This window comes from Loxodonta africana, chromosome 1, assembly GCF_030014295.1.
Source record: "Loxodonta africana isolate mLoxAfr1 chromosome 1, mLoxAfr1.hap2, whole genome shotgun sequence".
Classification (NCBI taxonomy): domain Eukaryota; kingdom Metazoa; phylum Chordata; class Mammalia; order Proboscidea; family Elephantidae; genus Loxodonta; species Loxodonta africana.
In genome coordinates, this window is record NC_087342.1 from 42,058,773 (window position 1) to 42,072,391 (window position 13,619).

The 13,619-nt window shown below is 48.0% G+C and overlaps 1 protein-coding gene across 2 annotated transcripts; it reads right to left on the minus strand.

Moving 5' to 3' along the window:
- Positions 1-6,123: 6,123 nt before the first annotated feature.
- On the minus strand, positions 6,124-10,212 carry LOC100653679 (tubulin beta-2A chain). Of its 2 annotated transcripts, XM_003417859.4 has the most exons (4): positions 10,114-10,212; positions 8,777-8,885; positions 8,328-8,438; positions 6,124-7,569 (listed from the first exon to the last, which is right to left on the minus strand). In XM_003417859.4, the coding sequence occupies exons 1-4, from the start codon at positions 10,168-10,170 to the stop codon at positions 6,509-6,511; spliced, it is 1,338 nt and encodes a 445-aa protein (XP_003417907.1). In that variant the 5' UTR covers positions 10,171-10,212; the 3' UTR covers positions 6,124-6,508. The 2 variants fall into 2 exon arrangements, with proteins under 2 accessions (XP_003417907.1, XP_023413412.1); XM_023557644.2 differs by lacking the exon at positions 10,114-10,212 and having other exon boundaries at positions 8,777-10,062.
- Positions 10,213-13,619: the final 3,407 nt, after the last annotated feature.

Genomic DNA, 13,619 nt, shown 5'->3' on the forward strand with positions numbered 1-13,619 from the left:
CAGCAAAAAGATGGAAACAACTTAAGTGCTCATCAACAGATGAATGAATAAACATATTATGGTACATACACACAATGGAATACTATGAAAGGATAAAAATCAGTGATGAATCTGTGAGACATTTCACAACATGGCTGAATCTGGAGGGCATTATGCTGAGTGAAATAAGTCAACCACAAAAGGACAGTTATTGTATGAGATAACTATTATAAAAACCCAAGAACAGGTTTACACACAGAAAAAAACAATCTTTGATGGTTGTGATAGAGGGAAGCAATTAGGAGGGGAGAAATCACTAACTACATAGTAGACAAGTGTTATCTTTGGTGAAGGGAAAGACAGCATACAATATAGGGGAAGCCAGCACAACTTGACCAAGGCAAAGGCATAGAAGCTTCCTAGATACCTTCAAACACCCTGAGGGACTGAGTTACTGGGGCTGAGGGCTGGGGACCATGGTCTTGGGGGACATGTAGGTCAATTGCATAACATAGTTTATAAAGAAAATGTTTCACATCCTACTTTGGTGAGTAGTGTCTGGGGTCCTAAAAGTTTTCAAGCATTGGTCCCATCTCGTCCAGAGAAAGGAGAATGAAAAAAATCAAAGACACAAGGAAAATATTAGTCCAAAGGACTAATGGACCACATGAACCACAGCCTTCACCAACCTGAGCCCAGAAGAAATAGATGGTGCCTGGCTACCACCACCAACTGCTCTGACAGGGATCACAATAGAGGGTGCTGGACAGAGTGGGAAAAAACATAGGACAACATTGAAATTCACCAAACAAAACACTAGACTTACTGGTCTGACAGAGACTAGAGTGACCCCAGAAACCATGACCTCCCGGGCACCCTGCTAACTCAGAACTGAGGCCACTCCCAAATCCCAGCTTTTATCCAAAGATTAGACAGGCCTATAAAACAAACAATAACACACATGACAAATGTGCTTCTTAGCTCAATCAAGTATAGTAAACCAAATGAGCAACGCTTGCCCAAAACTAAAAAGAGGGAGGCAGGAAGGGAGAGGAAAACTGGACAAATGGACACAAGGAAAGGAAGCAGGGTGGAAACAGAAAGGGGCAGAGTGCTGACACGATTTGGGGACTGCAACCAATGTCACAAAATAACTTGCATATAAATTTTTGAATGAGAAACTAATTTACACTGTAAACTTTCACCTAAAGCAAAATAAAAATTTTAAAAATAATTATTTAAAAAAAATGACGATGAAGCATGCTGGGTGACATAGATGCACCAAAATAAGCTTTTCTGGGTACCTGAGGAGTAGGGAGGAACAGAAAAAGGCATCTTAGAAACAAAGGTATGATTGAGTCTGTTTTCAAGTGGCTCATGCTGAGGCACATTCAGAAAAGCATGACCCCAAAGTAGGACATCTCTCACATACTGGGCACAAGTCAGCATTAGCAGAATTGTCAAATAGCTTTATCTAGAGTACAAGTGACTTCTTAACTAAAACATGGACCTCCAAACAGTTGTCATTAATTTCCTACTCATTTTCACAGTTGTTGTTCTTGGGTGCCATCAAGTAAATTCTGACTTTTAGCAACCCTGTAGGTCAGAGCAGAACTTCCCCATAGGGTTTCCAAGTCTGTAATCTTTACGGAAGCAGACTGCCACATTTTTCTCCCATGGAGCAGCTAGTGGGTTCAAACCACTGACCTTTTGGTTAGCAGCTGAGCGTTTAACCACTGTGCTACCAGGGCTTTTATTTTCACAGTAAATACCCCTTAATAGAATCTTCTTGCAATCATAACTCCATTAGAGCATCGTGTGCGTCGTGTTTTATAACCAGGAGATTCAACACCCCCAAAGAGTGAACCCACTACAGACAAAAGCCTGGCACTCTGGCTGTGCCCCTGTCTGTCTGAAAAGGCTGAGTTGGGGATGAAGGCGCTCCTTTAAGTTTTTCCTCGAAGCCAGGAAATCTTCATGTGGCCCTTGAGATGTAGCTGTTGAGAAAGTAACACTGGGCCCGAGAGCTGATTTGTTCAGGACATATGCAATCTCAGACAAAAGTCTCTGGGCCCTCCCCGTTTCCCTACTTACAAATGAGAAGATTACACCAGCAGATCTGTTAAGATTATGTTTAGTTCAAATTTCTATTAATAGATTACACTTTTAGTCATTGTCTTAGTTTCCTAGGACTGCCATAACAAAGTACTACAAAGGGTGTGGCTTATAAGTACAGAAATTTACTGTTTCACAGTTATGGAGGCTAGAGGCCAAGATCAGGGTGCTGGATGTGTTGATTCCTTCTGAGGACTTTATTTCTAAAGTCACATTCACAGGTATAGGGTTAGGACTTCAGTATATCTTTTGGGGGGTAAAAATCAATCCCTAACATTGATATAATGGGAAATCTTACATCATCTCTGGAGCTGGTGTACAGGTAGACCAGTTTGGAGCACACTGAGGTTTCAGTTCCTTCTCACCCTCCTAGGATAAGCTCAAGGTGACTCCAACTCTTCCTCCCTAACTCTAACCTCTGAATCCTGCATCACATCCCAGTAGGCCTTGTATTTTGTGTACTACGCCTGCTCAGAAGTATGCCACTTCCTATGGGAAGTGTTAAAATATATACATTCACGCTCACACACACACCACCACCACCATTACCGCCACCACCGTCACCACCACTCACATCCACCACCGTTACCACCACCACCACTACCACTCTACCATCACTACACAAACACACACCCCTCATTGCTACCAATGCCTTCACTACCACCAGCGCTATCACCGATATCACCACTACCTCCATCACCACCACTACTATCACCAACCCTCCACCACCACCATTGTTGCCAACACTATTTTTACCACCACTACCTCCATTCCCATCATCACCTGTGTCACTACAACATCACTGCCTCTACCACCTACATCACCACCCCATCATCACCACCACCATTACCATCACACCACCAGTGCTGTTACCATTACACCACCATCACCACCACCACCTCCATCATCATCACTACCACCCTCACCACCACCACTGCTACCACCAAAACCATCACCAGCACACCACCACATTATCGCCAGTACCACCACCACCATCACCACCACCACCAACAGCACAAGCACCACCACCACCAGCACCACCACCACAGCAACCACTTCCACCATCACCACCCCACCACCACTACTTCCATGACCACCACCGTTACCACCACCACAACCCACCACCGTCAAATCTTACTACAAAATTGTAATCTAACAAAGGAAACTAGCTGTTACAAAAATTATTTCTTAATCCAGGGATGAGTCTGAACATTTTCTGATTTTGAACTGATATCCTAGGTGTACATTTAAAGTTTGTATTATACACACCGTAGTTCTGGAGGCCCCAGAGCACCTGCTTGACTGGTCAGCCTGGCTCCCACTGTTCTAATCATACCAAATGAACCATGGCAGTGTGCAGATGTGGGCATGCTGACAGGTGAGCAGGCTGGCCTGCTGATACCTGCCTGTGCCCTTCTCACCAGGTGGGAAAGGGAAACACAACACTCAAGAATATGCCAAGAGGCACTTGGCTGTTGTCCCACTGCTCTCCAAAGTTATAGGGCATTGATCTGACAGGTTGTAGGGAATGAGTGGCCGAGGGTAGGTCCAGGGTACCCCAGCAGTTAACTCAAGTGTTGAAGGCCTTTAAAACCAATGTCGCCCTTCCATTAGGTTGTTGGAGGCTTTATACCAGCTCAGCAGCAGCGGCACCTGCCAGTTCCCTGTTAAATGTAGAAAATCAGAGCTGGAGCCACTGGTTCCTGACCCTTGTTTCACCCTACTCATCACTTGGTCAAGCTCCCAGCTTGTATGGGAGCTATGTGGTAGAATTAACTTATTTTTGCACTCTTTAGAATGACACTGCTCATACTTTCCCTTGGAACGTTCTTCAAAAAATATTTCAACCTCTTTAATATGAAAATCTGTTACCACCCATCGACTTTTCTTTTTAAACTTTTAAGTAGGACTGTAATCAAGAGAATGAAATGTACGATCATATTTAAAATTATATTTTCTCTAATTTTGAATTTGTCAAAAAACTGGAAAAAGCTTAAATCTAGAGTTTCATTTTTTTTCTTCCTACAGGTATGTAAATAAGTTCTGTATATTTGTTTATAACTTACACTCTAATTCACTACCCAAAATTAGAAAGGGGCTGACCATAGCAGTTGGCATTTTTTTTGACAAAGTATAATTTATTCCAGAAAAGCATATAATCTTAACCATAACCATTTACCGAAATGGCTTCTTTAGTGACCGAGTTCAAGTTTAGAATCAGACTTGGGTTCAAATCCCAGCTCTGCCACATCTTGGAGATTTGACCTTGGACGAGTTACCCTCTATGTCACAGGGTTGGAATGCAATAAGCTGTGGCAATTACCGCTGCCTGCCTGTTTAAAGTAAAATTCTCCAACAACCCAGAATTTATAATTCCATACAGACTCAAGTGAAGTTAACTTGTGTACAAATCATTTGTAACATAGTATAAATATGATTGCTGGAAGGAAAAGTTGCTTCAAAATTTTAGCATATGAGGTATTTCTAAATCTACGACTATTCCTAAGTATGGGTGATTCCATTAGTTTAAAAAGGCATACTATCCTACACCATTTGACACAAAATTCCACTTGTTAGAATTTACAGGATAACTATCCTCACGTGCACAATGATATATGCACAAACTTATTCATTGTGGTGCTATGCTAAAGGAAAAAAATATAAACAGTGTAAATCCCCATTGGTAGAGGACTAGTTAAATAAAACATGGTACAACTACATAATGGATACTATGTAAATCCACAGCCCTGGAGTGGATTCCAACTAATAGCAACCATATAGGACAGAGCAGAACTGCCCCATAGTTTCCAAGGAGTGCCTGGCGGGTTCCAACTGCCCACCTCTTGGTTAGCAGCTGTAGTACTTAACCACTATACCACCAGGTTTTCCTGGATACTATGTATCCATGAAAAAGAAAGTTCTCTGTATCAAGATACACTGCTAAGTGAAAAAAGTAGCCTGCAGGTGAGTGTTTGTAGTGTCATACCAAGTTGAGTAGAAGGGAATAATCTATACAGGTTTGAAAAAATATATTTCTGGAAACATATAAGACAAGAAGAATGGTTGTCCTCCAGGGAGGGAAGTTGTGAACTAAGGGAGTTACACCTAACACTGTCCTTTAGGATTCTGTATTGTGTGCATATGCAAAAATATTTTTGTAAAGAAAATAAAGGCATACAAGGATTTCTACCTATCTGGTAGTTTGTTGTACTGCGGTGGCTTGCATGTTGCTATGATGCGGGAATATATGCCAGCAGTATTTCAAATACCAGTAGGGTCACCCATGTGGACAGATTTCAGCAGAGCTTCTAGCCTAAGACAGACTGGGAAGAAAGGCCTAGAGATTACTTCAGAAAATTAGCCAGGCAAAACCTTGTAGATCACAACAGAACATTGTCTGACTTTCTGGCTTTGGAGATGTCATTGGGAAAGACTCATCCCTGGAGGAGGACACTATGTTTAGCGCAATAGAGGGCCAGTGAGGGCAAGGGAGACTCTTGGTGAGATGGATTAGTTTAGTAGTTACAAGGATGGACTTGAACATGTGTGCAATCATGAGGATGGTGCAGGACTGGCAACATTTCATTCTTGTGTACATGAGGTCGCCATAAGTCACATCTGACTCCATGGCAGCCATCTACCTACCTACCTATCTAGAAGTCCCTGGATGGTACAAATGGTTAAGTGCTTGCCTACTAACTGAAATATTGGTGGTTTGAACCCACACAGATGTGCCCTGGAAAAGGCCTGGCAAAACATCACAGCCTTAAAAACCCTATGGAGCAGTTCTACTCTAACACACATGGGGTCACCATGAGCTGGAGTTGACTGGTTTGGACTTTTTGGTATCTATATATCAGGATTTCTACAAAAAATGTATTTACTGTGCTTCCAAGTAGGCCATTTTCAGCTAATAAAATATGTATTTCAAGGCATTTTAAATACGGGTTGCTCTCCCATCATAAACTGGGTATGATTGTAGTTGGTTCAATTTTATCATACAAAGAGTGAACTCATTTGAACCTGCCATCCCGTTCCTATTTAAAAGAATTTAATGTAGTGTGTTCTGAAAGTTATATTTAAATTGATAATAAAGAACTCCATAAAGAGAAAAGGAAGGGAAAGAAGAGCAGACACCATCAAGGACACAAACGTTTATGTGATTTTAGCCATTACAACACTAGTTAAGAGACATTGCAAAGGTTACACTGATGTAACCAATATTACAAAAAATAAAATAAAATAAAATAAAATAAAAAAGGGGAGGGATGACAAGCAACAGTGAAGAGCACCAGAGACCTAGTGCACACCTAAATATACCATGCTTCTTCAACTGCCAGAGATTTCACCCGTACGCCCCCCTCCCCCTAGCTTTCCTCCTACATCTTTCCCTAACCTGCTTTCGGTTCTGAATTTAAGCCTCATCCTCGCCCTCCTCCTCCTCGAACTCCCCTTGCTCGTCGGCCGTGGCGTCCTGGTACTGCTGGTACTCGGACACCAGGTCGTTCATGTTGCTCTCGGCCTCGGTGAACTCCATCTCATCCATGCCCTCGCCCGTGTACCAGTGCAGGAAGGCCTTGCGCCGGAACATGGCGGTGAACTGCTCGGAGATGCGCTTGAACAGCTCCTGGATGGCCGTGCTGTTGCCGATGAAGGTGGCGGACATCTTGAGGCCGCGGGGTGGGATGTCGCACACGGCCGTCTTCACGTTGTTGGGGATCCACTCCACGAAGTAGCTGCTGTTCTTGTTCTGCACGTTGAGCATCTGCTCGTCCACCTCCTTCATGGACATGCGGCCCCGGAAGATGGCGGCCACCGTCAGGTAGCGGCCATGGCGGGGGTCGCAGGCAGCCATCATGTTCTTGGAGTCGAACATCTGCTGGGTGAGCTCAGGAACGGTCAGGGCCCGGTACTGCTGGCTGCCCCGGCTGGTCAGGGGGGCAAAGCCGGGCATGAAGAAGTGCAGCCGGGGGAAGGGCACCATATTCACGGCCAGTTTGCGGAGGTCTGCATTCAGCTGGCCTGGGAAACGCAGGCAGGTGGTGACCCCGCTCATGGTGGCCGACACCAGGTGGTTGAGGTCCCCATATGTGGGGGTGGTCAGTTTCAGGGTGCGGAAACATATATCATACAGGGCCTCATTGTCGATAGAGTAGGTTTCATCGGTGTTCTCCACCAGCTGGTGGACAGAGAGGGTGGCATTGTAGGGTTCCACCACGGTGTCTGACACCTTGGGAGAAGGCATAACGCTGAAGGTGTTCATGATGCGGTCGGGGTACTCCTCCCTGATCTTGCTGATGAGCAGCGTGCCCATCCCGGACCCCGTGCCACCCCCCAGCGAGTGGGTCAGCTGGAAGCCCTGGAGACAGTCACAGCTCTCAGACTCCTTCCTCACCACATCCAGCACGGAGTCCACCAGCTCTGCTCCCTCTGTGTAGTGGCCCTTTGCCCAGTTATTGCCGGCACCACTCTGGCCTGCCAGAGGGAAAGCAGAAGATTAGACACTAAAATGTAAGGAGCTCTGAATTCTGTCATTTGACTTTGGAAGAGAAAGTGAGACTATTCTTTGAGTGGCAGGTGCTTTTTGATGCCCCCTTTTTACCTAGAGAAATAGTTTTTGATGCTCTCACTCACCCTCAGAAACACCAGGGATCATAATAAAGTAAAAAGCAAGTTTCATATACGTGAGGCTATTAGTTGAAAAAACAGAGATGTTTAATGAACCCAGCTGCTTTTAATTTTAAGAAGAGAGGACAAAGACCTCATGTAAATATTGAGTTATATAGAATTAAATAGGCAGGGGCGAAGGCACAAGATGATCAGACAGCAGAGAGTGTTTCTATGCAGTTGTCTCAACTTCTGGTCCTAACCTTTTCTTTTTTTTTTTTTTTTGGCTTTGGTCTCTTTAGATGGTTACCTGTTGTCATTGGTCCTCTGAAATCACCACTAGCCTATGAAATATTATTGTCTGAAACTTTTGCATTGTTCTTTATTCTTAAACCTTCAGAGGTTTAATGGGAAGACTATGGCAGCTCACCACAAGCTAAATCTTTCTTTGAGCTATAGAGAGTGGCCAGAGAGCAGTCACTTTGAACTGGACAGATGAGCCCAAGACTCAGGATGTCTGTGGACACACAATCCACCTGAGCACATACCACTCAGCATTGTGGTGTTCATGGTTTTAGGAAGAAGGTAAATCATTTAGTCAGTTCCAACTGATCATGGCTACGTACCAAAGACGAAGTTGTCTGGCCTGAAGATCTGGCCAAATGGCCCAGACCTGACTGAGTCCATGGTGCCAGGCTCCAGATCCACCAGGATGGCCCGAGGTACGTATTTGTTACCTGCACAGGACAAAAGCTGGAATTAGAGCTGCAGCTAGCAAAGGGATCACAGGAGAAGGCTGTGGCCCATCCATCTGGCTTTCCCATCAGGGTTGGTCAGAGAAAATTCCAGCAGCTGAGCTAAAAGTAGGAGAATAGAGTTTTTCTGCTTTCAAAGAGGATATGCTTAGCATGTCCAGCCATGTCAAATACACAGGAGTCTTAAGGAATGATAAAGTGTATTTCTTAGCAGCTGGCATTAAAATGAATGCAAGAGTGTGTTCTAAATACGTTTCCACAGTATGGAAAGCAAGGTTGATTAGACAAAAAAAAAAAAAAAAAAAAAAACATTCAATTACCAGCAGCTTCATTGTAGTAGACATTGATTCTCTCCAGCTGCAAGTCACTGTCGCCATGGTAACTGCCAGTGGGGTCGATACCATGCTCATCACTGATGACCTCCCAAAACTGAAATAAAAAGAAGGAAAAGGAATGACATGACAGTGTGGCCTCCTGGACGTCACTCAGCATGGCTGTATTCTCCCTCCCTCCTCCTTAAGCAGGGGTCATAGTGGTCAGGTAGCAAGTGAGTCCTGGGCAGAGACAAAATAGCTGCAGGCTCCCTTTTCCTCCAGCAGCTGCTGCTGCTGAGGGGCTGGGAAATCCGCAGCAGCACATCAGCCATATTATGGCGACAGACTGAAAGCAGGGAGTGGCCCTGCAGGAGGAGGTGGGCACTGCAGTCCCCTCCTGGAGGCAGCCTTGAGTGCAGGCGGGAGGTCTGCCCCCTCCCCCCCAGACAGGGCTGGAGGTCGGGGCGTCCCTGCTAATAGGTGGTCCTGGCAGGATGACAACCAGGTGAGCTGGTCCAGGCTGCCACGGAACCCCACCCAGACCTCCTGAGCAGCACAGACTGATGCCTCTGACAGACAGGAACAGACCACACCCGGGGCTGGGGGAGAAGGGCAGGCGGGAGGTAGGACGCCTGGGGCGGGGGGGGGGGAGTGGAGGAGCTGGCCACCCTGAGGGCGATGCTGGGGTGAGGGGGCAAGGGGCCGGGAGGCTGCGGGGAAGCGGAGAGGGCAATATGGCGGTCTTGAAGGAGACCTGGATCTTGCACAGGTGCGCCCACACCTGCACCAGGCCGGCTCCTCGCTCCCACTTGGTTGGTGATGTACAGCCGCGTTACATCAACCCGTCTTCTGAAGACACCAAACAGGACCCTCATGGTACAGACGGTCCTTTCTAGATGGCGCCCATGCTGAGAGAATGTACCTAACATCCTCTTCTGTGAGACCCTACAGAGAACCCTCTATAACATCTGTCACTCCAATGACATTGCATTTTTTTCATTCAATGGCAGACAAAAATACACCAATTCTTCATTGCGGGCACTGGCTATGACCGCAGCCCCTATCCAGATTACTGAGACTCCTATTCCCTGGGAGGATGCCAATTATGTCCGGCAGAAGGGTTGGTCGAAGGAAATTTAAAAGGGCCTCTACTTAAAAGGCACATGGTTCCGTGGCTAGGCGGCTTCCTGGGCCCATCGGAGTCCTACGGGTTCGGGGCCTCGGTCTCCCCGCGCCCTGGCCTAAGCTCCTGCCCGCACCTTCGGGTGCCCCGCCTCGCCCCGCCGCCTCGGCCCGTATCCTCTGTACCCCCCACCCCAGCCCCCTCCCCGGCGCAGGCCCACCTTGGCGCCGATCTGGTTGCCGCACTGGCCCGCCTGGATGTGCACGATTTCACGCATGGTGCGGCTGCAAAACGAGCCGAGACTGCGCTGAGGAAGGGTGGGGAGCGCAGAGACAGGCACGTCGCCGGGGCTCCGCCTTTTATACCCCGGCTGGGGGGGTGGGGCCCCGTCCGTGCCCGCCCCGGTCCCGCCCCGGCCCCCGCCCGCCCGCCAGCACTGAGGTCACCCGGAGCGGCAGGCGCGCGGCAGGGCGCGGGGGCGCGGGCAGACTGCGGCACAGCGACTGGGAGCCGGGGCGCGGCCCGCGGGCCGAAGGGGCGCCCAGATCTCGGTTCGATGGCCCAAGGGCGGTGACGGGTCCTCGGACCCGAACTGCCGCCCCCTCCTCATCCTGGGCGCGGCCAACGCCCCTCGCCGGGCCCTCCAGCTGCCCCTCAGCTCCAGTTCCACCTGCGTTAGCTCCGGAGGGGCTGAAGACCGGGGACCCGGGGCCCGGGGTTGTGTTTCTCAGTGGGGCCTACACTTGCTCTCGAAGGGGCCCTGCAAGGGGTCCAGGGGATCTGGACTCCGCGCCTGGTTTCCCTTCCATTCTGATGGGGCTGGAGAGCGGGCGGGTCCCTGGAGCCAGGAACCGAGGCTGGGGTTAGGAGGGGGCGGCTTTTAAAGCTTTCATGCAAAAGGAGCATGGTGTGCTTGGGAGGTGCAGCGAGGCCTCCAGGACGCGGGGTTGTCAGATGTTGGCTTCGGGGTCTTGGATCCTTGTAAAAGCGACTTGAATGTGGAAAATTCTGTGTGTGTGTGTGTGTGTGTGTGTGTGTGTGTAAGAGGGGCAGGGGTGTAATAGCCATGTGTGTCAGCCCACGTAACTGCCTCACGCATGATGTCGCCTCATGCTCACAGAAACCTGGCATCCACGCTGTCCAACAGGACAGCCACTGGTCATCCAGGGCTAGTGAGCCGCTTGAGAGGTGGCCAGTCCGAACTGAGGTGTGCTGGCAGAGAGCATCCACTCCACGGCAACGGTGTTTTTTGTTGTTTTATTTTTGGTCAGTGCAAAATACCACCTGGTTTCATAGACAGTGGACAGTAAGTTATAAGAATGTAAAAGATTCCATTACTGATTATTTTAATTACATATCAAAACGGTAATATTTGGGATGGGTTTATTAAATAAAATACATTTCTGCCATTAATTTCACTTGTTTAACTTTTTAAAGTATAGCAACTAGGAAATTTTAAGTTACCTATGTGGCTGACATTCTCAGCTGGAGCTATGTTTCTGCTGAACAGTGCCATTGCTGAGTAAGCATTATTGTTGTTCTTGTTAGGTGTCTATAAGTGGTTTCTGACCCCTACCGACCCTACAGGATAGAACAGAACTGACCCATAGGGTTGCCAAGAAGCGGCTGGTGAATTCGAACTGCCAATCTTTTGGTTAGCAGCCATAGCTCTTAACCACTATGCAACCAGGGTTTCTACAGCACCACCAGGGCTCCATTATTAGCCCCAAATTTCACAGCTCAAATACCCAAGCTTGAGGGGTTGACTAGCCACAAAGCTAGAAAGTGAAGGAATCTAGGTTTTCTTTCTACACGGAGAAAGCCCAGGTGAGTTTGAAAGGCTTGGACAGGGAGAGGCAAAAGCTGACCTTAATTATCCTCAAAGGTAATTGTGAGCAGTGGGCTGACTGAGCAGAGGCCTAGGAACTGCTTTGGATTCACAGAGCTCCATCTTCTCCTCTCTGGGGCCAGTGTCTCCAACTGTAAAATGAAGATAATTATAGATGCCCCAAAGCAGGCTTTGTGAGCAGGAAATCAGAAGCTACATACAAAAGCAGTCTATGTTTATGGAGGAAAAAAGCCCCATGAAACCCAAGGTGAAGCTGTAATTATAAATCATATTAATCCTATTTGCCACGTTAATGCTTGGCGTATATCAGAGGTGTAAACTTGGAAAAGTCAGGACCTCATCACGCCCGCTTCTGGAAGCCAGTCCTTCAGGACCCTTGCAGCTCAGCTGGCTGGTGGGCACCCTGGAGCTTCCTGTCAGGGTGGGGATGGTTTCCCTGGGCTTTCTCTTCTGCTCCCTCCAGGTTTTGTCCTCCCCTGCTGGTCCTCCCTGGACAGCTGGTACCACTGGCGCTGTCCCAGTTACTTCTGACATGGCCTCTCCTCACCCCAATTCCCATATCTCTGGCTCTTCAGGACCAGCCTCTACATAGAATGACCTGCTCCCAGGCAGCTTCACTGGTGACATGGCCCGACGAAGAGTTTTTGGAGACATTTGTCTCTTGGCCTATGTTTTATAATTCAAGGTGGAAATTTGGGGTCACATAGGAGCAGAGGACGAGACCTGGAAGGGATGATACTGGGGAAACGGAAGCCCCTAACATATGGGCGGGTTCCCTGGGTGGTGCAAACAGCTGCTAACTGAAAGGTTGGAGGTTGAAGTCCACCCAGAGGCGCCCCAGAAAAAGGCCTGGTGACCTACTTCCAAAAAATCAGCCGTTGAAAACCCTATGGAGCACAGTTCTGCTCTGACACACATGGAGTCATCATGAGTCGACAGCAATGGTTTAACAGGTGGGCACTTTCCCTAAATGGGTGATGCGACACTACCGGCATGGAATGTGATTGCTCTGCTATTTCCTAGCTCCTACCTCTCAGAGTCTCTCTTACAGCATCTGAAGAATGGAAGCTCCTACCTCTCAGAGTCTCTATTACTGCAGCTGAAGAATGGAAATCTGTTTTGTTGTGTTTCGAAGGTGAGAGGCAGTGTCTGGAGCTGGGCACCTGGAGGACACACAGCAGATCAGTAAATGACAGTGTTATTAAGGATTGCTGACGGCAAGCGTTCCTGCCGTTTGGTTCCTCTTGCTATCCGACTTCCATCCCAACCTGTTCACTTTTCCGCCCCCAGCCCCCAGCACCCACCCTGACATCTGTGATTGTGTCATCAGAGGGACACACGTGCACATTTAAAATCACGCCTGCCTAGTCAGAGGGTGAGTCATCCAACGGTGGGCCCTGCTGCTCTCCCAGGAGGGCAGACAGCACACCACCACCAGGCTGACACAGCAGATAATAACAGGAGGAAATGCAGCCAGCTGTTCTGCCCTCCCCTAGTGCAGGCTTCTGAAGAGCTCTGGGGGACAAATCCTGCCACAAGCTGTTTCCCCGCACTCCCACCTTTGGTCTATTTTTTGTCTGTTTGTTTCTAGAGAAGAGCAGCTCTCTGGCTGCTGGACAGAGTGATGAAGATGGCAAGTGGCCAGGAGAACCTCCTCCTGCCACGTGTCATTTCTGGCCTTGGATCTGATGTCACCAACAGCATTTGAGCTCACTGCCCTGACTCTGCAGGCATTTGGGTGATGATGACAGAATTCAAACTAGAAAGGGAACGAGTGAATTCCTGGTCAGCCAAGGCTCAGCCCTGTCTGCCTTTCACAAAAGTTTTAGAATGTCACCCTCTTCTCAGCAAGCCTCTCCTCCTCCAGTAGGAATGGT

Bases quoted from the DNA above. Each gene is read 5' to 3' on its own strand.
- LOC100653679 (XM_023557644.2), bottom strand. From the start codon at position 8,948: ATGCTGAGTGACGTCCAGGAGGCCACACTGTCATGTCATTCCTTTTCC. The intron at 8,439-8,776 runs GTAATTGAATGT...TGTCCTGTGCAG, and splicing joins CTACTACAATGAAGCTGCTG to GTAACAAATACGTACCTCGG. The intron at 7,570-8,327 runs GTACGTAGCCAT...TCCCTCTGGCAG, and splicing joins GCCAGACAACTTCGTCTTTG to GCCAGAGTGGTGCCGGCAAT.